Source organism: Neophocaena asiaeorientalis, unplaced genomic scaffold (assembly GCF_003031525.2).
Source record: "Neophocaena asiaeorientalis asiaeorientalis breed wild unplaced genomic scaffold, Neophocaena_asiaeorientalis_V1.1 scaffold240, whole genome shotgun sequence".
NCBI lineage: Eukaryota > Metazoa > Chordata > Mammalia > Artiodactyla > Phocoenidae > Neophocaena > Neophocaena asiaeorientalis.
The window spans coordinates 4,854,929-4,879,629 of NW_020185331.1; the positions used below are offsets into that span (position 1 = coordinate 4,854,929).

Here is a 24,701-nt window from a genome sequence, read left to right on the forward strand (position 1 = left end):
CACTGTCTAAAGGCTCCACACCCCTCTAGATGAACTGGAAAAAAGAACAAATCCTTTCTTTAAATGGAAGTTAGGTTCTGTCTTACCATTTTCCTTGCTGTTAAAGTGTATCTGCTAAAAGAGAAAATAAAATTCTCAACTATCTCCAATTTCCCCTTTACTTGGGGACACTGCAATCCTCAGAGTTACCACCCACCCTCTTTACCATGAAAATGAGTTTTTATGTGAAAGTTCCCATATGGAACTTAGACTCAGAAATGCAAGATCCCATACACCTCATTTCTGTGCAGCTGCCTCTAACTAAGCATGCTCAGAAGCTACTGGCTTCTTCTAGGGCCCTATACCACCTGCTTATTTTTTCCAACATTGCCCAATTGAAAGGTAGTCAAAAATCACCCTTGAAGAAATCTAGTAGTCAATGAGACCATGTCTCAGTGGAGCCATCTGATGTAGAACCAAGAACTTTACTTTCTTGGTTAAACCAAGAAAGTGGTTTTAGGGAAAACCACTAACAGACTTGTCCTGCTCACTTGAGATCCAGGGAACAATACCTTATGAAACCAAATGATACTTTCCTATACAACCAGTACAGACAGAGCAACAAAAGTACAACTATTCTTTCCTCTGCCTCTTTTAGTTGACAAGATGCTAATGGGCCTATGAGAGGTGACATTTCTCTGGATAGGAAGTGCCTTCATGTGCAGAGAAAAGAACAGAGATTTCTCACTCTTTTAAGGGGCTTTTAGGTGGGAATCTTTTTCTCCCTCTAACAAGCTAAACTTGTTGGAAATTCTTATCTTTTGCTTTTGCCAAGTTTCTAAGAGAAAGATTCAAAATAGTATAAATTTTGGATTTAGCCAAATGTGATGATTTGAAGGAAAAAATGGTTTCCTGGCATTCTTTTTCAATCCTGGGGCTTTGTACACTGCTATACAGAATCTTTCATAACAAAATTATGAAAAGAGAGAAATACCTTCTAATGACCCTATATTAGAACATTCTAATTTTGAGAGGAACTGATTATCCACAGAAGAAAGAAGCCTCCATGTTTTTGCACATGGAAGCTAGAGCAGTCTTAATTAGGCACACCAAGCCTAGAATACATCTTGTAACATATTCCCCTAAATCAGAGAAAATTGGGGGGAAATAGGAAGAACAATTTAAAAAGCAATTTTAAGAACAAAATAGCAATAACAGCTGCCAAAATTCCTCTTCCCATATACTCTGTTTACTGCTATGTTCTTTCCCACCTGGATACCCTCTTCAAAACTAAAAGAAACAATATTATAGAGTTATATAAGATATCACCATTGGAGGAAGCTGGGTGAAGGGTACAAGAACTCTCTGTACTATTTTTGCAACTTCCTGTGAGTCTATAATTATATCAAAATTAAAAGTTTAAAAAAGTAACTAAACTAAAAGAAGCAGACAATTAAAAACTCAAAGGATAGTCTCCCCAGATCAGGAGGGGCTGGCAATCTGTCAAAGCTATACCTATACAAGAACTGCCAAAGAAATCTACAGCTCAGGTCAGTCTTTCTCTTGATAATTTTCAATCCTGTATAACAACAACTACAGTATAACAAGCTCCCAATGAAAGGCTCTCAATTCCCCGTCTCAAGGTGTACCTAACCATGAAGTCATAGGCTTCTGTCAGTGATGAGAGTGCCAGCTGGATCCAGAAAGTTGTGACACCCTCTGGGTTTTCTATTTTTCCCAGTAGGTATCTGAAAGGTCAGGCCATGTACAGTTTCTCTCTTTTTCACAAAGCTGTGAATGCTTTGGATGCTATTTAGCACAGTGAAGCTGAACAGATTGTTTTGGGGGCTTTGGGGGCCCCTCTTTCTGCAGGGAGGCAAATGTTGCCTAGTGATCTGCTTCTGAGCTTAGGAGTCAGAAACTCTAAGTTCTAACCATGACTCTGTTTAGTGTCTTGTTCCATGATCCTTAGCAAGTCATTTATCCTTCTATACATTCTCCAACAAATGGCGATAAAAATAATGACTTATCACCCAGGGATGCAGCAGAGGGAAAGGGTAAGGACTGTGATCCATAGATAAATGTCAAATATAAAACACCAATATAAACCTGCCTTTAAATCAACCCATGTTTTCAGACTGTGGAAAGCTACACTATGTAAATGCAGGCTGCCTCCCCAATGCCCCTTCTGCCTGCAGTGGAAGTAAAATAAGCTGACTCCATGAAGTTCTGTTCAAGTATTTCCCTCTCTAACAACTACATGCTTGCCTCTAAACATTCTGCTCATTACTTGGTTAATGGCTTAGAAACCATCTAAGTTTCCATTTTCACTTGGTTAAAAGCAATCCATCTATCTGTAGGTAAGGAAGAAAGAGACAAAGGAAAGAGAAATTATCACTGCTCCCTTTTACAACAGCAACTCAAATAAAAAGGTGGGAAGAAGTGAGAGAGTAGCACTGACATATACACACTACCAAATGTAAAATAGATAGCTAGTGGGAAGCAGCCTCATAGCACAGGGAGATCAGCTCTGTGCTTTGTGACCACCTAGAGGGGTGGGATAGGGAGGGTGGGAGGGAGATGCAAGAGGGAGGAGATGTGGGGATATATGTATACATAGAGCTGATTCACTTCGTTATACAGCAGAAACTGACATAACATTGTAAAGCAATTATACTCCAATAAAGATGTTAAAAAGAAAGAAAAAGATACATGACAACAAATATTCTAATTTTTTTTTGAGGTCCAAACACAACATTGTGCTGCTTTAAGAGAATGCTGATTCATCATTAATGGAAATTCTACATACCCATGCATCCATTCATTTATCCATTCAAATGTCTTCTGAGCCCCTATTACAAGCCAAGTAGTGTGCTAGGAATAAAACAATGATTAAAACACAGGCCCTGCCCTCCAGGAATTTTTTTTAAGAGGAAAGATAGATATTTAAGCAAATCATTGTACAGACATATGCAAACATAGCAAAACAATGTGATATGCTCAAATAGAAACCCAAAGTTCTGTAGGAATGTATAGGAAACACACATAGTGTGTTTGTTTCCTGTGTAGGAAACAAAACATAGTGACTAACAAGGTCTTTAGCCTCCAGAAGTTGAGAGAAAATACTAAGCTAAAGTTCCCAGGAGGAATGCAGCACAGTCAGTAAATAAAGAAAAACTATTTAACCAAGTACTAAGATGTTCTGTGAAAACAGAATTGGGAGGCCATGGAACCCAAAATTAAGACAGGATTCTTAACGTGGGAACATGAATGGGCTTCAGAAGAAGGTCCATGAACTCTCTGAAATTATATGCAAAATACGTATGTGCAAATGGACATTTTTCCAGATGCAAAGATCATATCTTTCATTATATTCTCCAAGGTAAAGAACTATTTCATCTTACCCTAAAACTCAGTTATCTGACTCAACTCTCCTGTCTTATCAGAGGAGAGTTTTAAGACCTAACCTTTTACTCAAAATAGGAGATCTGGGTAGCCTAGAGGTCAGAGAAGAGCTTTTTAACTTTCCATAACTTGGTGGAAAATAGTAACTGCTGAAAATAGGGCAATGAGAAAGGCAAGACTTCTTCCTTTCTATATTCAAGTTGAGGTTAGTCTAAATATATTTCTGCACGTACTCAGATACCATGGTGACAGGCATCATATAAATAGACAGTGGCAGCAGGGAGTAGGTCACAGATTATATCTATAAAACCAACATATCAGGCAGGATTAAACCCCCAACTAATACAGCTGGCTCCTCCTCATCCATAAAACCAAGCCTGAGAATTCCATATGGGAATTTGGAGGGGGACCTCTGGCTACCTCCCCAATAACAAAGAGCTACTGTAGTCAAACAGTATAAGAATAAAAATCACCACTCAAAGTGCAGTGAGACTAAACGCCCCCATTCCAAATAACAAAAGACATCTGCACCCCAGTCCACTGCTTCCTAGACACCCTAGGTCTCCCGTGTGTCTGACCTAACAACACAAGCCCTACCAGTTTTATTTATAAGTATAATTCAACTAATGTTTGCAGCACATGTATGGGCAAGCATCTGTACGCATAAGCATATTTGCCATGATGAGTTTCACACACCTCCCTCAAATCCATAAGTCTAGAAGGCAAAGAAAGAGTGAAAACACGGGCAAGCCAACATATGAGGGGCAGTACCAGCCAAGGAGTGGGTGGGTCCTCCACAGCCACATTTATATTCACTGACTGCAATATTATACATTACTATAGGCTCTGATGCATCAGATGTAGTCTAGTATTTTGCAGCTTTCCTTAACACCTGCTGCTCTGCATCTCACTGTATATACTCCATGTATGAACACAGGGAGCCAGGTTCCAGGAGGGCTCACCCAGTCTACGTATGAAAAGGAGCTAACCTCACTTGGCAAAGAATTCTAGTACAAATGCCTATGCCTTAGGAAAAAGCAGCCATCCAACTCTCATCAATGACACTCATATACACCTCTTCTCAAAGTATCAAGGGCCTTAGAATGCCAATCAGTCAGTCTTGAGGTGGCAAATAATTTTTTTTTAAGTCTTTACTGAATTTGTTACAATGTTGCTTCTGTTTTTGTTTCTTTTTTAATGTTTTAGGGTTTTTATGTTTTTGTTTTTTGGCTCGGAGGCATGTGGGATCTTAGCTCCCCGACCAGGGATCGAACCCGCACCCCCTTCATTGGAAGGCAAAGTCGTAACCACTGGACTGCCAGGGAAGTCCCAAGATAGCAAATAATTATACATAGAGCTGGATACGACATAAAGTACTCAAAGAAATAAAGTCAACTGACCAACATAGGATAAAGAATGGTCTCTTGCCTCACAGTTTTCTAGCTAGGTTAGTGAATGCTAAGATCCAGAAAAGATAAATATAAAAGACACTTTTTTATCTCTTTAAAAGATAATTGCCTCTTTAAATAAAAATGACAGAAATGTATTTTGGGGTTCATAACATATGTAAAAGTAAAATGTATGACAACAATAGCACAAAGGACAGAATGCAAGGTAGAGGTAGTAGAATAATGGGAAGCCCTGGGCCCCAGGGAGACAGACCAGAGTGAATGGGAGAATGCAATGGAAAAGGCAACGACAGGACAATGAGGAAGAGAACAACAGATGAAGAGGATAGGTGAAAAGCCAGAGAGATCCCAGGGGCCACAGACAGGGTGGCTAGCGTAGAAAGAAAAGAAAATAGAATTAAATAGAAAATAAAACCAGAAGAGGATCAAAGGCAGGCAGAAATAATAACTACCACCAACTCTTTAGTACAATGTATAACTTCATCCCAGTTATAGACATAAACCATTTGTACTTGCTATAAGTCCTACAATTATACCAATATCCAGAGATTTGCATCATTTTTGTGTTTTCCCTTTAATCCTAAATTTTTAGAACCTAATAATCATACAACTATCCATAGGCAACCAAATAGTCCTTAATATTAAAAAGCACTGTTCTGACCTAAGAAATTCTACTAACTTTAGTCATTTCAATCTCTTTTGATCTCTCTTTAGCTCTTCTGACATTCCCTCAATTTCAAACTCTCACATAATCATACTCTTCTCCTAAAATATCAAAATGCCACTATTGCCACTTACTGTTATTCTCCTACTCCCCCTTCACCACCATAGGCAGTAACTGCAAAAAACTTGCTAATCCATTAATTAAAGATCTCTACTTTCCATTATGAAGGACTAAATTTAGAAAGCCAAATTGGGTTGGGAGGAAACCATATGTCACAACAAGTGAGATGAATTCCATGGGAGGGTGTGGGGTTACTGACCCATTTCTCATAAAGCCTCTGACACTAACACACCCTTGTCTGCTCAGAATACAGAGAAGCTCTCCCAAGGGTGGGGCAACAATTTACCACTATAATCATCTGGAGAAGACTTTATTGTATCATCAGGTCACAAAAGCCACAGGACCTATCAGCAAGCAAATGCCTCAGGAAAAATGTCTCCTCTGCTTTTCTGAAACCTCCAATTTAGTTGCACAAAAGAAATGGGTGGCAAGCCAGCATTAATTGTACCCTTAAAGAAGAGCCACTTCCCTCCTACAGGGGTGGAGTGACTTTACTGAGCTACCAAATGGATACAAAGACAAAAGTAAACACTAATTTGCTGTTTTTATCTCTGGCACAGGAGGAGTGGTAAAACTGACACTGTCTGTAAACAGTAACAATGCCAGATATAACACAAAGAACAGGATTCCCCCCATCTCTCCACCCCCTCCCCACCTCCTCTCCCTAAGACATTCCTCCTGAGATTACTCATCCTGAGGAAACACACAGAAGCCTCCCTATAGTCCATATGCTGCTACCAAATGGAACCAAGGGAGAATCCAAGTTTGTACTGACTCCCCATTGGAAGAATCAATGGAACTCAAATATTTGTTTCTACCAGCTGACAAAAATTACAGGGAGGAGAAGGAACAAGACAGAAAGTATGAAATAATGGTATGTGACATGGCCAGGTTTGGATTAGAACAAGGCTGAAATGACAAAAAGAAGAGTTGAAAATAGAAGCATCCTAAACAAACTAAAAAGTTTTTTTTAAAAAATTCAGCTTGTGCCCAGGCCTAGGGGTTCATAAAAGATATAGGAAGGGGCTTCCCTGGTGGTGCAGTGGTTAGGAATCCACCTGCCAATGCAGGGGACATGGATTTGAGCCCTGGTCTGGGAAGATCCCACATGCTTCAGAGCAACTAAGCCCGTGCACCACAACTACTGAGCCTGCGCTCTAGGGCCCATGAGCCACAACTACTGAGCCCGCGTGCCACAACTACGGAAGCCCGCGTGCCTAGAGCCTGTGATCTGCAACAAGAGAAGCCACTGCAATGAGAAGCCCGCTCGCCACAACTAGAGAAAGCCTATGTGCAATGACGAAGACCCAGTGCAGCCACAAATAAATAAATAAATTTGTTAAAAAAAAAAAAAAAGATATAGGAAAAGAGGATGAATTCAAAAGAGAAAGTTACCTGACCAGAGCTCCCGCCAGGTATAATGCAGGCGTACTCTACACTTCTTCTGATAGCAAAGTAGTTTATGTACTACCTGAATGCAGCGCCTGTAAGAGAAAAAGAGAAAAACTGGAATAAGCCTAAAAATATGGTGCAACTCACCACAGATACCCTTTCTTTAATGAGGCAGCTTTTGCTAAGGCCACAAAAGACACTGGATATGAATCTGTATACATGGGAAAGAAATGAACTTCTACCTGCAGCTTTCTGGTAGATAAATCCCCCCTGCCCAAAAAGGGAACCCTCTTGCTCTGTTGGTGGGAATGTAAATTGATACAGCCACTATGGAGAACAGTATGGAGGTTCCTTAAAAAACTAAAAATAGGGCTTCCCTGGTGGCGCAGTGGTTGAGAGTCTGCCTGCCGATGCAGGGAACATGGGTTCGTGCCCTGGTCTGGGAAGATCCCACATGCCGCGGAGAGGCTGGGCCCATGAGCCATGGCCACTGAGCCTGCGCGTCCGGAGCCTGTGCTCCGCAACGGGAGAGGCCACAACAGCGAGAGGCCTGTGTACAGCAAAAAAAAAAAACTAAAAATAGAACTACCATATGACCCAGCAATCCCATTACTGGGCACATACTCTGAGAAAACCATAATTCAAAAAGAGTCATGCACCACAATGTTCACTGCAGCTCTATTTACAATAGCCAGGACATGGAAGCAACCTAAGTATCCATCAACAGATGAATGGATAAAGAAGATGTGGCACATATATACAATGGAATATTACTCAGCCAGAAAAAGAAACGAAATTGAGTTATTTGTAGTGAGGTGGATGGACCCTAGAGTTTGTCATACAGAGTGAAGTAAGTCAGAAAGAGAAAAACAAATACCATATGCTAACACATATATATGGAATCTAAAAAAAAAAAAAACTGGTTCTGATGAACCTAGGGGCAGGACAGGAATAAAGACACAGACGTAGAGAATGGACGTGAGGACCTGGGAAGGGAGAAGGGTAAGCTGGGACGAAGTGAGAGAGTGGCATGGACATATACACACTACCAAATGTAAAACAGATAGCTAGTGGGGAGCAGCCGCATAGCACAAGGAGATCAGCTCGGTGCTTTGTGACCACCTAGAGGGGTGGGATAGGGAGGATGGGAGGGAGACATAAGAGGGAAGACATATGGAGATACATGTATATGTATAGCTGATTCACTTTGTTATAAAGCAGAAACTATACATCATTGTAAAGCAATTATACTCCAATAAAGATGTTAAAAAATATCCCCCCTCCCCATCCCACACACACTGTTTGTGCTAATTTCCCCTATCACTAGGAAAAGGGAGCTATAACCACATATAGGTCAATATTCAGTTAGGCACTACTGATACCATTCCCTTGAGTATCTTTCCTGAGAGGAAGGATGCACCATTAGACCAAAATTAGACTACTCCATTCGAAATTGCAAACATAGGATGCAAAAACATAAAATTAAAGACCTTAAGTCTTTAGATCTATTTAAATTTGTTTTTAATATAAATTAACTTTTAAATAAAATGTAAATTTTATTTACGTTAAAAGTTAAATTAAAAATTCAGTTCTGGGGACTTCCCTGGTGGTCCAGTGGTCAAGACTCCACGCTTCCAATGCAGGTGGCCTGGGTTCAATCCCTGGTCAGGGAACTAGATCCTGCATGCTGCAACTAAAAGATCCCACATGCCGCAACTAAAGATCCCGCATGCTGCAACGAAGATCCCACATGCGGCAACTAAGACCCAGCACAGCCAAATAAATAAATAAATAATTTAAAATATATATTAAAAAATATATATATATAAAATATATACATACTGGCTGAATGACTCTAAACTGACTGCTTAGGGCGTTTCTTTTATGCATGTAGTGGTTTCCTATTTCAACACAAGACAGTTCCATTTTAACCTGAAATCTTCTTGTGGGGCCTCTGAAGTCTCTACCCACAGAGAATCCCTGATTAGAAAGAGTCCAAGTTTTCCATGTAAGAGTAACTTAAAGGAGAGTTTACTCTCTCCAGAGACTATTTCCCCTAACTCCCAAATCTTGGGCCAGCAGTGGGAGTGGCGGCAAGAATCAGAGTGTAGACATCCAGAAGAAGAAATTCATTTGTTGGGTTTTCCTACCTCTTACCGCTCCAGGCAAGACTTTTCTCTCTTTTTTTTTCCGTATAAGCACCTTCCCCCATTATTACTTTACCTACAGCATTCATACACAGATATGAGACTATTTCGTTTCTGACACAGATTCTGACTTGAGTATTAAGTCTTTCCATGCTCCATATTTCTTCATATTTCACCAGGAAGATTATACACTTATCTGAAATGGTAGAAGTTCATTTTGCTTTCAGTTTCTCATTGTGCTGTATGTTGCTGAAAAGCAGTACATAATGAGAAGTGAGAGCAGCAAGCTGGCCTGATGCCCAGCTCGGAGCAGATAAGTTCACCTAAAAAGGACTGGATGCTCCAAATGTCAAAAACTGGAAAGAAGGCTGGAAGTTGGGGGAGGGAGATATGGAAATATGCCCATGGGTAGTAACGAAGAAAGTGAATTCAGCCTGCGGGTAGGAACTTCTGCCCAGCCTCTGTCAGCTTGTTATCTTCTCCATCTTCCCTAACCTCAGGACATTCAATTAGGAAGCAGGTGGAAAAAGAACTGAGAAAGCAAGGCAAAACAAAAAAAGGCAGGAACTACTGGGGAGAGGGAGTTAAAATATTTAGTGTAGATCAGGTTCACTGGCTGGGATGTGAGGGTTTGGGTGGACAGTGACATACCGTAACTCTGAGTACTCAATACACAGTCTTATCATGTCATCCTCATCTTCAACTGTTACACCCATCATCCACTTAAATCAGGTAACATTTTTTCTGCTCTCTTATCCTTCCTCCATGTACCCTACACTCTAATCCTCCTGAATTACTTTCTATTCTCCAAACATGCCACACTTTCAAGTCTCCAAGCTTTTGAACATGCTGGTCCCCTGCTTGGGATGTCCCTCCCCCACTCCTCTGCATAGAAAACTCCTATTGTTTCTTCATGACTCAGGTCAAACAGAGCCCCCTTTGATGCCCCAGTGAGCATTAGTCACCCTGTACAAATCTTTCCTTTGTCATTTATCATAGTAGTAATTAAGAAAGAGTACAGCCTCTGGGGTCAGACAGACTTGAGTTTGAATCTTGGTGATGCAACTTAACTAGGTAGGTAACTGTGGTAGCCGGCCTGCAAGATGGCCCCCAATGGTCCCCACCTCCTGGCATTCACAACCTTATGGAGTCTCCTCCCACATTGTATTAGGCTTGGTCTGTATGACCAACAGAAATGGCATGTCATTTGAAATTAAGTTATAAAAGCATTATGGCTTCCATCCTGGGCTCTCACTCTTCTCTTTCTCTCTTGGATTACTTGCTTTGAAGAAAGCCAGCTGCCATGTCAAGCAACCCTATGGAGAGGCCCACATGGCAAGGAACTGAGATTTACCAACAACCATGTAAGTGAGCTTGGAAGCAATTCTCCAGCCCCAGTACAGCCCAGTAGAACCCTAGTAAAGCTAACACACTGACTGCAGCCTCTGCCAAACCCTATGCCCAAACTACCCAGCTAAGCTGCTAGGATTTCTGAGCCACAAAAACTATGAGGTAGTAAATGTTTGTTTTAAACCCCTATGTTTTGAAGTAGTTTGTTACATAGCAATAGATAATACACCTGAGAAGGGGTGGGAACAGCTTAGGATTTACTGTAAGAAACTTTGGGTTCAAGTCCAGGCAATGGTGCTTACTAACAGAACAACCCAACCTCCAGAGCCTCAGTTTCCTTGCCTGGAAAATGAGAAAACTAAGACTATAATAATATACTACAACATAAAGAGCATATCCTAGAACTAGAACATTAGATAAACAAGCTAAAAATATAATCTGTAGCAAAACAAATCTGATCCCTGAGGTACTGATGTTCAGCGATCCTATCTAAAACAAGCAGAAAACTCATCTGGTAAGTGTTATAAAAAAAAAAAGCAGCTTTTCATGGTCTTTGAGTTGCAATAAAGGATCAGACTAACTTTTAAACACCCAAAAGATATGGAAAAATGCAAACCACAACCTACTTACCTAAAAGTAAAATTTGTATCATTATTTCATATCTAGGAAACCAAAAATATGTAGCCTACAAACAGTCTAAAAAGCTGGAGATCTACTCTAGTCAGAGTAAAATCTTTCATATCTCCCTAGATCCCAGCCTAGCATTGGAATGAGGTACACTAAGCTTGCTGTGCACAAAACTTCTCTCTTACTCAAAAAAGTGGAGGTACTAATTCTGTTGTCAGAGTGAATTCAGATGCATTTTAAGGAATAAAGATAATACATATATTTGAGATCACACTAACATGGCACAGCTGTTAGGCACTGATGATAAGAAGAATGCTGAAATACCAAAGAAGAGAGAAAGCCTAAAGGCTTAAACTTTATTAAAATATGAAGATTTTCAGTCATCTCTAGTTATACTGGTTGTAAAGAATTGTGACAGACAATCAGATCTCCTCAGGAGGCAGGAATCTCCCAGCCTGACCACTATATACATAATCTGCCTAGCTAGCAGAGTTCTGACTATGTGGCTAGTACAATGTAGGCTAAGAATGAACCAAAAGATCTACCCCTCTGGCATTTCCATATCTTTTAAATACTGCTGACTCCTTTGATGCCAAAGCCCAGGGATGACTAAGTGGTCTGCTAGTATTCCATATCCTTGGGTACAGGAGTCAGCTAATGATCACTGCTTCAACGCATCAGCCCTGTTCTTCATGCAGTGTGCCTAAAAGTGATAATGAAGATACATAGTTTGTACTTTTCCCCCCTTCTGGAAAAATGTATAAAACAGGCCATAAAACACTCCCTAACACTTCTCCACACATAAATGTGCTTTTCCTGAAGTGTACATCAAAATTTTGTGACTATTAAACTTCCCATCACTCCATTCTATAAAACAGATTTGCACACATTAAATGAACCACGGTACTTACACATAGAGATCCATAGGAAACTCCTTCATCATGTGTGTTACAATAAACTCTACCATCAGGTCTGAATGGAAAAAAGAGAAAACTTAGATCAATCAGAATGAAATTCATTGCTTGCCTTTGGGCTGGGAAAAAAACCTCAGTGCACTTTATTTTATATAAGGCACTTTTTGCAACACTTTCACCACCTGCCACTTGTAAGGTAAAAAGAAAATTAGTTCTCTCCTACTTCCAGAAGGATACTTTGACCTGCCAATAAACTCAGATACAAGGGAGATTTCATTGTACAGATATTTCATACCATGACACTAATGCAAAATGCCAGAAGGAAATCATATTCTGAGAACCAAGTGATGAGGCAAGCAGAGAAAAAAACTATGGATCACATCCGTGTAACCAGACTCAAACTCTAAAGCTATGTCAGTCTATCTCATCTTCCTATCACACTCAGTTTGTCGGGTATTGACTGAAATGGTCTGAGGAGCTTTGGGTCAATAGAGACTTAATATTATACAGCCTTAATTATTGTTTCTAAAATCAAGTAGATTTAGGAAATAGGGCTGAATACCCAGGTGAAATGGAATTAAGAGTTCAGATCATTTACCTGAGGAAAATGTAGAATTCTGGGCAGACTAAATTACCTACAATACAGCCCCTTAGCTGTCAGCTCTGTCAGCCTCCTCTCAGCTTAATTTACTCAGAGGAAGTTTTATACGTCTGAACCTTGAACTTTAAGCCTCCTGGCCAGCTGACACACAATTTGGACCAAGAAAGGGAGGGAAGAATTTGAAATCTTGATCAAGTGTAAGACAGTTTACAAATTTAAATCATGTATCAAGGTTAGACTTAGACATTTGTCTCCCTACAAAGATCTTTTTCTTTGAACAAAAGCACCCTTTAATTGAGCATTATATTCCTTGGGATTGCTTTACCAAACTCAACAAGAAACATGGTTTCTTAGGCCAGGGAAGAAATATAACCAGTACTTCTTCCCTGAGGAGGAAGCGCACATCAACCAGGATCTATCCCTCATCTTAATCATGAAAACCTATCGCTGGCCCAGAAACATGCCAATTTTGATGATACTCACCCAGTACTGCACATACCAAAGGACGGCAGGGAAGGTTCTTGTCTGCTGCCTTCTTCCTGTGTCTCATAGGCTTCACATAAAAAAGAAATGAAACTAGTAGACATCTGAACTAACATCCAATGGCTTACCATCATGTTTTTTATGCAAATAAAATCACTACTGGGGGCTTCCCTGGTGGTGCAGTGGTTAAGAATCTGCCTGCCAATGCAGGGGACACAGGTTCAAGCCCTGGTCCGGGAAGATCCCACATGCCTCGGAGCTACTAAGCCCATGCACCACAACTACTGAGCCTGCGCTCTAGAGCCCGTGAGCCACAACTACTGAGCCTGTGTGCCACAACTACTGAAGCCCGCACGCCTAGAGCCCGTGCTCCACAACAAGAGAAGGCACCACAGTGAGAAGCCCACGCACCGTGACAGAGTAGCCCCCGCTCACCGCAACTAGAGAAAGCCCGTGCGCAGCAACGAAGACCCAGCACAGCCAATAAATAAATAAATAGAAATTTATTTTTAAAAAAAGAAAATGTGACTGTGTAAAGGCAGCAACAGTAGCAGTTTTAAAAAAAAGGTTTTTTTTAAGGAAAGTTTTAATATAAACCTCAATGTGATATTTCTGAACATACCTCCAAGTTTTAGGAAATTCCCTGATCCTTCATACTCTTATTTCCCCCACCTCTCAGATGAATAAATCAAAGCAGGATCTAGCATCAACCAATCAAAGATCGTACTACATTTTGAAAGCAAAAGGCTTAGGCCCATCTCCTTGTTGAAATCTACATTACTGATACATTCTATCTTGTATATACTTGTATAAAAGTATATCTCTAGTCAAGATATACTTTTGAGGGGTTTTTTTGTTTGTTTTTAAATTTATTTATTTTATTTATTTATTTTTGGCTGCGTTGGGTCTTCGCTGCTGTGCGTGGGCTTCCTCTACTTGCCGCAAGCAGGGGTTACCCTTCGTTGAGGTGCACATGCTTCTCATTGGGGTGGCTTCTCTTGTTGCGGAGCATGGGCTCTAGGCACACAGGCTTCATTAGTTGTGGCACACGAGCTCAGCAGTTGTGACGCACAGGCTTAGTTGCTCCGTGGCATGTGGCATCTTCCCGGACCAGGTATCGAACCCATGTCTCATGCACTGGCAGGCGGATTCTTAACCACTGTGCCACCAGGGAAGTCCCTTTTTGTTTGTTTTTTGTTTGTTTGTTTGTTTTTGGCCACGTTGGGCGGCATGTGGGATCTTAGTTCCCCGTCCAGGGATCAAACCCATGCCCCCTGCAGAGGAACTGCAGAGTCTTAACCACTGGACTGCCAGGGAAGTCCCCTGATACATTCTAATATTACTGCCATGGGTATACGATTATGGATCTTTCCACCCTCTCTTGAGCAGGTAACACCTCCATGACACACAAAAAATCCCAACAACGAGTATGGGTCTTCTGAACAGCAGTTAAGCAAGAGCCCTTTAGCATAAATTTCCACCCACACTTGTTCTAGTAGGATCAATTTTGTGTTGGCAGAAAAATTCCTCTAAGAAAAAACCAGAAGCAAAAGTCACACTTACCATTCTATGTAAGTTTACTCGAAAATTCATGTTGTCGTCATGCAAAAATGCATTGGCATACTGATCCTAATAAAAATAAAAACAGATTAAAAGTAAGGAATGAGTGCTATACTTAAGAAACTCAGTTTATAATCTATCTATAATCTATAATCTTAAAGCCCAAGGATTTGTAGGACTTAAAGAACTCCTTTCAAGGACCAGTTAAGAGAGTAATGGGATGAGCCTAGAGCCTTTATGTCAAGCCCCACTTAAGCCATGAGATTTCACTTGGGTGTAATTTCCCAGTGTGTCTCTAACTGGCCAAAAATCTCTAAGCAAATTACAAACAATAAAAATTAAGGCACAGGCACTTGAGGCAAATGCTGAGAGGAATGTGTTTTCCTATTCTCTCTTCCTTCCCATCTGCCCAAGGAGCCTGCTCTGTTTGTGACAGCTTGAAGGTTTTCATAGGGACTGCAGGATACATGTGCAGGCTCCACATGAGGATCTACGATTAAGAAGAAAGGTCTGCACTCCGCCGGGAACGGGCTTGGCACAGCAAGAGAAAGCTGCTTACACAAGCAACATGGCAGTAGATAAGACCCCGTCCCTCCCTGGCTTTGCTGAAGACTGATATAAAATCAAAAACCTCTCACCATGAATCAGTAATAAACATCCCTTGGCCCTTTCCCAACATCTCTTCTGAAGATCTGATGTGCCTACAGACTCCAATTCCTAGGAACTGTTACCATTTGTGAAAAACAACTCCTTTAAAGATTTTCTTAGAAAGATTTTTGAAAAGCAATTACACCAGGCCCACTGCTAATAAGCAGCTCTTCTATAACCAGCTACCCCTAACCTGGTGAAAAGCAGGTCATCTTTTCACTAAGAACATAAAAATGGAAAGACTGAGAGAGATCTCTGTTCCACATGGACCACGCCTTAATTGTTTTTCTTAGGAGAAAAAAGATCAGAGTAAGGAGTAAGTGAAGGAGGAGTCTGAAACTACAAATTTAGCTCTAAATTGACTCAATTTCTGCCATACCTGTGTTGCCACCAAGATCTAGGGTGAGTTCAAGCCTAATTAATCCAACCAAAAGTGTCTCCTTACAAAGCCCAAGCATCTCTTCTTTATTCCCCTCGGGTTCTTGCTCTTCATCAAACTGCAATCAGCCCACTTTACTCAGTTTCCAATGCCCCTTTTCGGCTTTTGTCTCCACCTCTCCCCACAGAAACCTGAGCTCCTTTTTTCATTTTGCTAAATGCAAAAGACCCAACATGAACAGTTTCAAAAGGGCAGGACTGTTTTCTCTGAAGAGGCATAACTCTCTTCAGAGTTTCAAACTCTGAAGAACTAGAATCTTAAAAAAATAAAATAAAAAAAGAACTAGAATATTCCAGTTATAGCAGTTATCACATCACAATTCATTATTAGGTCATGCAGTAAATACTGAGCCTCTACTATGTGCCAGACGCTAAGAATACACTGGTGAAGAAGACAAAGTACCTCCTATTGCTTACATTCTAGTGGTGCTTACATTCTAGTGGAGCTTACATTCTAGTGGAGGAGATAATACAAGGTGGGAAGATTTTCTCTCCTAAACCTTAGGACTCTAAAAGTCAGGGGACAGGAACTTGGAAGAAGCGCAGAAAGAGAGCACTTTGTTAAGAGATTAGCTAATACCAGAAGGCTGGTGAGACCTACCTCTGCAATACACGTAAGGATAATCAGACAGAGTTTGCCGCTGTGAAGCCGGTGCTCATCTGAAAAGAAAAAATAAACCCTTCTCTCTAAATCATCCAGACCATGTTTCTATAGAGAATAAAGATGTGTATCATCAAAAAGAACATTCACACTTTCTCTCCCCACAAAATTCATGAATGAAAATCAAGGTTCTACTAGAGTAATCCTTGCTTTTCTTCTAGGCAAAAGAAATTCCCCCATAAGATTTTTTTCCTAAATATTCTGGTAGTCTGATGGATAGCTAACCATCTTCCTGAGAACCATCTAATTACTGTAATGGTCACTAATACCATGGCCCAAGTCAGGGCTATGCCCTTTGTTTCCATAACAGCCCTTTGCTTCTGAATAATCAGACCTATTCCCTTTCCCACCCCTCCTCATCCACTAGCTAAAAGCACCATCACCTTTACCCATCTACCACAAAATCTAGAAAAGTTTTATAACTGTTCATAGCAAACTGGCTATGAATCAGAAAGAAATTAACTGGAGACTAGGGTCAAGCTCATGCTTCTCCTTGCACTGTGAACACTACTTATGACCATAAGCTGATCATTTTTCTTCCTGCCAAAGCTATTCACTCTAAAATATTTATTTAGTACTTACTATGTGGCAGGCACTGTGCTAGGCAATAGAGACATAGCACTGAACTAAACAAAGGTCTGTGGTCTCCCAGAACTCACATTCTTGTTATTAAAAAAGAAGGCAGGGCTACCCTGGTGGTGCAGTGGTTGAGAGTCCACCTGCCGATGCAGGGGACACGGGTTCGTGCCCCGGTCAGTAACAGGGCTCTAAGCCCAAACAAAAGACCCAGAAAGAGCTACTCCATCACTGCCAATTACCAGAACCATCAAAACTTCTTTACTTTCCAGGATCTTTGTGGGTGAAGGGGTGAAATGGAGGTAAAAAGAGGGTCATTGGGACTCCCTGGTGGTCCAGTAGTTAAGAATCCACCTTCCAATGCAGAGGACTGGGGTTTGATCCCTGGTCAGGGAACTAAGATCCCACATGCCGCAGGGCAACTAAGCCCATGAGTGGCAACTACTAAGCCCGCACTCCACAACTAGAGAGTCCATGCACCACAACTAGAGAGAAGCCCGCGTGCCGACACAAATATCCCGCATGCCACAACTAAGACCTGACAAAGCCAGATAAATAAAGAAATAAATATTTTCTAAAAAGAAAAAAAGGTCATACCAGCATATCCAAACCAGAAAAATGGCTTATGATGTTTCAAATTAGCTTTGACGGGACCCAGACTAAAGTCCATTCTGGAGAGATCTATTAATGGATTACAGTGCTGTAGAAGTTATCTAACAACAGTACACACCCTGACATTAACCTGTTACTTCCTCAAAGATGGAATCTATCAACTAAAACCTGACAATCAGAAGGCATAATGAGGGTGTGGTCAAAGAAATACATTTGCTTCTCCTCAGTGATAGGCAGTGCAAAAGAATAATGATGATGCTCCTACCTGACATTCCCAGTAGCTTACAGCAGAGCCCCTAGGCCAGAAGAGAAATGCCTTTGCCTGCAAAATTAGATTCATAAGACTCTTCTACCTATTCCCGGCCAGAGTTTCTCTGGCACTATCCTCCCCCTTCCCCTTAAGCTGATAAGCAACTCTTGTAGAAAAGCCTGCAGCTATCTCTCCACTTAAAAGAAATTGTTACTGAAAACAAAAATAAGGCATATTTCATTATAAACATTTTTTTAATTCAGAAAAGCACAAAAAAAGAACAATAAAAACCAAGTTTAATCACACCACCAGGAATTCCCTGGTGGCACAGTGGTTAAGAATCCACCTGCCAATGCAGGGGACATGGGTTCGAGCCCTGGTCCGGTAAGATCCCACATGCCATGGAGCAACTAAGCCCGTGCACCACAACTACTGAGCCTGCACTGTAGAGCCCGTGAGCCACAACTACCGAAGCCTGCACACCTAGAGCCCGTGCTCCGCAACAAGAGAAGCCACCACAATGAGAAGCCCGTGCACAACGCAATGAAAAGCAGCCCCTGCTTGCCACAACTAGAGAAAAGCCCATGTGTAGCAATGAAGACCCAACACAGTCAAAAATAAATAAATAAATTTATTAAAAAAAAAAAAAAAACTCTGCAACAGTCTTCAATATCAGGGTTGAAACTGTTGGATAAACTATTTATTAAAAATGAAAAAATAAAAATAAAATAAATAAAATAAAATGCTAGTGTAGTTTAAAAGCTATTGGTTATGGGTTTCCCTGGTGGCACAGTGGTTAAGAATCTGCCTTCCACTGCAGGGGACATGGGTTCAAGCCCTGGTCGGGGAAGATCCCACATGCCTCGGAGCAACTAAGCCCATGTGCCACAACTACTGAGCCTGAGCTCTAGAGCCTGTGAGCCACAACTACTGAGTCCGTATGCCACAACTACTGAAGCCTGTGCACCTAGAGCCCGTGCTCCACAACAAGACAAGCCACTGCAATGAGAAGCCCATGCACCGCAACACAGAGTAGCCCCACTCGCTGCAACTAGAGAAAGCCGGCACACAGCAACAAAGACCCAACACAGCCAAAAATAAAAAATAAATAAATTTATTTATTTAAAAGAAAAAGAAACAACTATCGGTTATGGAAAATATTCTGGGGACAATTGGGAAAAACTAAATATGGACTATTACATGATATTAGAGAATTACTGTTGGGAATTCCCTGGTGGGCCAGTGGTTAGGACTCGGTGTTTTCCCTGCGGTGGCCCAGGTTCAATCCTTGGTCGGGGAACTAAGATCCTGCAAGCCGTGTGGCACAGCCAAAAAAAAAAAAAAGAACTGTTGTTGATTTTCTTAGCCTTAATGATGGATATCTAGGAAAATGTCTTTAATTTTGAGATACATGCCAAAGTACTTCTGGTGTGAAGGTAGAATGACGTCTGCAACTTACTTTAAAATTATTCAGCCAAAATAAGAATAACACAGAAATTTAGAGATAAACCAAATATGGCAAAATGTTAATGGGTATATGACTGATCACTGTATGACCCTTTCAGCTTCTCTGTTTACTGGAGTTTTTTCATTTAAAAAATTGGAAGAAAAATGCTACCTCAGTGTCACCATGAAATAAAAGGCTCATTTCCAGAGAAACTTAAAACAGGGATATATTCCACTTATATGAGGTAGTCAAATCCAAAGAGACAGAAAGCAGAATGGTGGTTGCCAGGGCTTGGGAAAAGGGGAGAATGTGAAGAATAGGGAATAAGTTTTTAATGGGTACAGTTTTAGTTTCACAAGATGAAGAGTTCTAAAGATGGATGGTAGTAATGGTTGCATAACAATGGGATCGTACTTAGTGCCACTTAAAAACAGTTAAAATGGTAAATTTTACTACAATAAAAAATATAATAGAGATAAATAAATAAAAATTGTAAAAATATAAATCTGGTATAAAGAAAAAACTAGGTTTAAAAAAAAAACCCTGAGATATATATACTGGACAGAATTTGCTGGGCTTCCTCCCAATCCCTTCTTCTAGCCCAACTATTCCACTACCCTACCACCAATTAAAAGATCATAGAGGGTTTCCCTGGTGGCGCAGTGGTTGAGAGTCTGCCTGCCGATGCAGGGGACACGGGTTCGTGCCCCGGTCCGGGAGGATCCCACATGCTGCGGAGCGGCTGGGCCCGTGAGTCACGGCCACTGGGCCTGTGCATCTGGAGCCTGTGCTCCGCAGCGGGAGAGGCCACAACAGTGAGAGGCCCAGGTACAGCCAAAAAAAAAAAAAAAAAAAAAATCATAGAAAAATCATCAACAGAGGAAGAACAGGACACTAGACAGAATAAACTCACACTTTTCTAATACCTATTTCTCTCCCACTTCCATTCTGCATTTCAGGGATGAGTACTGACACTCCTGTTTTAAGTGTTAAAGAACACAGTCCCTCTGAATCGCACCTCTTCCTACCGTACTCTGTACAACAGTCCTAATTCTCACTATGAGCTGATGTTTTCAGTTCTTGTCCTCAAAAGGGAATTCCCTGAAACATGCTAATCCCCTCACTTCCCACACACAAGAGTCTGCATCTACTTATCAAAATCTGCTAAGAAGACTTGCTACTTTTTGTAGAGATCAATTTTTTTCCTGTTCTACTTTGGAGCACTCCCCCTCCAGCTCCAGGTTTCCCCAACACCATCTAATTGTCATCTGGCAATAAGAAATCACTGTTTGCCAGTAATCAGGATCATCACCTTGCACAGGAGGTCCCAATGGTAAATCTTGTCAAAGCTTCAAAGTATTAATGCGGCTTCTTGCTCTAGCTAAGCGGCTATCTGCCACCTCCTGCTTCCTAAGCCCCCAAAGTAGCATGCCTTACCTTTGGTGTCCTGCATGACAATCGAGCTATACTTTAAGAAGGTTATCAGTAGATTACTGGTCTGTACATCTGCATCCAGTGGGAGTTCCACAGAACTTATAACTGGAATAAAACAGATGAAACGCATTTAGCCTATAACATATTCCATCTAACACTTCTACCTATACAGACAGCCAACTTGCCAGCAGGCAAGGAAATCACGAAATAATCTTTTTACACAACAGAGGAAAGACCAAGTGCTTATCATAAAACCTTTATCTAGTCTTCCTAGGCCTCTACAGCCCTTCCTACCCCCAAGATTAAGCCCAATGCCCTTCTCCCCTACCTAAGAATGTCAGTCTCCAGAACAGTGCTTTTCTCCCAACATCCTAAGAAGGGTTTTTTTTTTTTTTTTTTTTTTGCGGTACGTGGGCCTCTCACTGTTGTGGCCTCTCCCGTTGCGGAGCACAGGCTCCGGACGCGCAGGCTCAGCGGCCATGGCTCACGGGCCCAGCCGCTCCGCGGCATGTGGGATCTTCCCAGAACAGGACACGAACCCGTGTCCCCTGCATCGACAGGCAGACTCTTAACCACTGCGCCACCAGGAAAGCCCTACCCTAAGAAGGGTATTTTGATTCCACTTTCTAGCCCCAAGTAATCCAAAAGGGTTCAAGGCCCTTCTTAAAAGCAATTTAATTTGTACCTAAGTGAAAGAGCTGTACTGAATATGAGCCTTGCTTTGATGAGTCTACTGCTTAAAATAAATGACAATTCATTCCTAATATGGAGAAATATTGCTCAATTTTGAGAATAAGGTTTTAGGCTGGAAATACCCAAGATGGAAAGGAAAAAAAGTTAAGGCAGAACTACATTCAAATACTTTTTTTTTTTTTTTTTGCAGTACGTGGGCCTCTCACTGTTGTGGCCTCTCCCATTGCGAAGCACAGTCTCCGGATGCGCAGGCTCAGCGGCCATGGCTCACAGGCCCAGCCGCTTTGCGGCATGTGGGATATTCCCGGACGGAGGCACGAACCTATGTCCCCTGCATTGGCAGGCGGACTCTCAACCACTGAGCCACCAAGGAAGCCCTCAAATACTATTTTTTAATCCCTTCCCCACCTGAAAGGGAACCTGAAAAGGAATACCAGACTAAAGATAGGTGGACATTACTGATTGGGACAGAGTTTTATATAACTAGCTGCTTGATGTTTCCAAGAGAAACTAACCCTGCTCACATTCTCTGTGTCACAGTCCCAATGAACAGTAAGGGACCAGACTAGGGCTGACAAAGGACAGCCCTAATATAGATTTCCCAAGTTTCTAATACTTTACACGAGACTCAGACATCTTGTTAAGTACTTTTACACTAAGACATAATATATAAGCAAAAGGAAGCTCATGACAGCCCAGACAAACTAGAGAATCTATAGCTTTCTGTTATATTTTCACCTGCGAAGACTCAGCTGAGTTTGGGATATTATTCATAATATGTATTCATAACCATAATGAATCCCTCTGGAGTTATTACGATGTATGCAGAGAACATTTATTAACAATGGGAAACATTTGCATATTATGGATCCAAAATACATAGCAAGCACAGCAAAAAACCTTATGAGAAGAAATTAACATGCCTAACCCTTGGCTGTTTTCCCACAGTTCAGCCCCCAAGAACTAATAAAAGACAAATATATTTTTATGTTGAAATACTAAAAGGTCTTAATTCATGTTATGGGTTAATGACCTGAGACTGTCATTTCAATCTACAGCCTATTCTGAAGCTCAGAGCCTATAATCATTCCTTTGTTCAACACAAAGAGGCACCTAACTGGTTAGTGGGACTTTTTTCCCCACTCAAACACAGTAATAACTAAAAAACTGCCTTATATAATATGTAGAAATATAGAAGTATATGTATTTTTAGTTTACCGGAAAGTCCTCTCATGCCAAGGCTGAGCTGTCAAATGTCAAGTCTGAACTGGAAACAAATGTTACAGCTAAACTGCTGGCTTTTAAAAAATAATGGCTCCAAAAAAAAAAAAAGGCTCCAGTGACATACCTTTAAATATAACTAGGCTACTGAGCACCAGTTATATTAAAAACCAATGAAAAACCAAAACTTGAAAACAGGGTTATAATACTTAGACTCGAACAGAAAGGAAATCAGTTAGGAGAGAAGAAAAAGAACAAAATAGAAGAGATAGAATAAAATCCCTCACAAATTAAAATCTCCTTCCTAAGGAAGAGTTTATTCCTTGATCTTTGGCTTCATAATTCTTCCCAGCAGCCTTTGTAAAGGGAGACAGTCACTTGAAAGTGGGCTGACTCCAATCTTCCCACTAGAAAAAATAAAAGCTCACTGGTTGTAGGTAAGTAAGCACAAATCCTGCCATTGCATAATCAAGTGTGTGGGTGGAAGTGTTCCCAATGAACAGTTTGAAAGGCAGTTCTCTGAAGCATCCAAACCCCAACATTGCATAGAACTCAGATACACACACACACACACACACACACACACACACACACACATACACGCACGCACGTACGCACCTACATACACGCCTTTTGATATCCATGGTAACCAGGCAGGCTTCATCGTTAAAGAGAAAGATCAGTATTTCCGTTGGAATATTTGGTGACCTGAATAAGCACAGACAAGTAGGCAATCCTGCTACATGTTCCTGCTCATTAAGATACAGGTGTGCCCCGCTTTTCGAAAGCTCATTTTTACATAAGCCACTTCGCCTTTACGAAAAACCTACATTAGTATCTGTTTTCGCTAATGGAAAGAATCCAAAGAGAATTTCCACTTTTAAGAAAAAAGGCGGGACTTCCCTGGCGGCGCAGTAGTTAAGAATCTGCCTGCCAATGCAGGGGACATGGGTTCAAGCCCTGGTCCGGAAAGATCCCACATGCCGCGGAGCAACTAAGCCCATGAGCCACACCTACTGAAGCCCACGCGCCTAGAACCTGTGCTCCACAACAAGAGAAGCCACCGCAATGAGAAGCCTGCACACCGCAACGAAGAGTAGCCCCCACTCACCGCAACTAGAGAAAGCCCGTGGGCAGCAGCGAAGACCCAACGCAGCCAAAAATAAATAAATAAATAAATTTATTTAAAAAAAGAAACAAAGAAAAAAGGCGAAGTGGGGAGGGGCAGAATAGGGTTAGGGAATTAAGAGGTACATACTACTACAGAAACTAAATAAGCTACAAGGATATATCACAGGGATTACAGCCTACATTTTATAATAACTATAAATAGAGTATAATCTTTAAAAATTGTGAACCACTATTTGTATACCTGAAACTTATGTAATATTGTAAATCAACTATACTACAATTTTTTAATTAATTAATTAATTTAAAAAAAAAAAAAAAACAGACAAGTGAGGGAATGCCCTGGCAGTCCAGCAGTGAGGACTCTGAGCTTTCACTGCAGAAGGCCCAGGTTCAATCTCTGGTCAGGGAACTGAGATCCCACAAGCCACATGGCCAAAAAAAAAAGAAAAAACAGACAAGTGATAACAAGTACTGGTGAGGATGTGGAAAAAAATGAACCCTTGTGCACTGTTGATCAGTGTAACCACTAAGGACAAGTGTATGAAGGTTCCTCAAAAAATTAAAAACAGAACCACCATATGATCCAGCAATCCCACTTCTAGGTATATATACAAAAGAAATGAAAACAGGCTATCAAAGAGATATTTTCACTCCCGTGTTCATTACAGCATTATTCACAGTAGCCAAGATATGGAAACAGCTTAAGTGTTCATCTACAGATAAATGGATAAAGAAGATATCGCATATATATACACAATGGAATAATAGCCATAAAAAAATAATGCCATTTTCAGCAACATGGATGGACCTAGAGATTATCATATTAATAAGTCAGAGAAAGATAAATCTAATATGATATCACTTATATGTGGAACTTTTTTAATGATACAAATGAACTTATTTACAGAACAGAAATAGAGTCACACACATAGAAAACAA

General features: G+C 40.9%; 1 protein-coding gene across 5 annotated transcripts in view; it reads right to left on the reverse strand.

Moving 5' to 3' along the window:
• Positions 1-24,701, reverse strand: part of ARMH3 (armadillo like helical domain containing 3) — a 172,505-nt gene that overhangs the window by 100,052 nt on the left and 47,752 nt on the right. For 4 of the 5 annotated variants that reach the window (XM_024735064.1, XM_024735060.1, XM_024735061.1 and 1 more), the window contains 6 exons: positions 20,721-20,822; positions 16,339-16,397; positions 14,655-14,720; positions 13,092-13,161; positions 12,005-12,065; positions 6,973-7,061 (listed from right to left, as the gene is read on the reverse strand). In XM_024735064.1, the coding sequence (XP_024590832.1) occupies positions 6,973-7,061; positions 12,005-12,065; positions 13,092-13,161; positions 14,655-14,720; positions 16,339-16,397; positions 20,721-20,822 (447 nt within the window). The remainder of the gene's footprint in view (positions 1-6,972; positions 7,062-12,004; positions 12,066-13,091; positions 13,162-14,654; positions 14,721-16,338; positions 16,398-20,720; positions 20,823-24,701) is intronic. The other variant, XM_024735063.1, reaches the window with a different exon arrangement.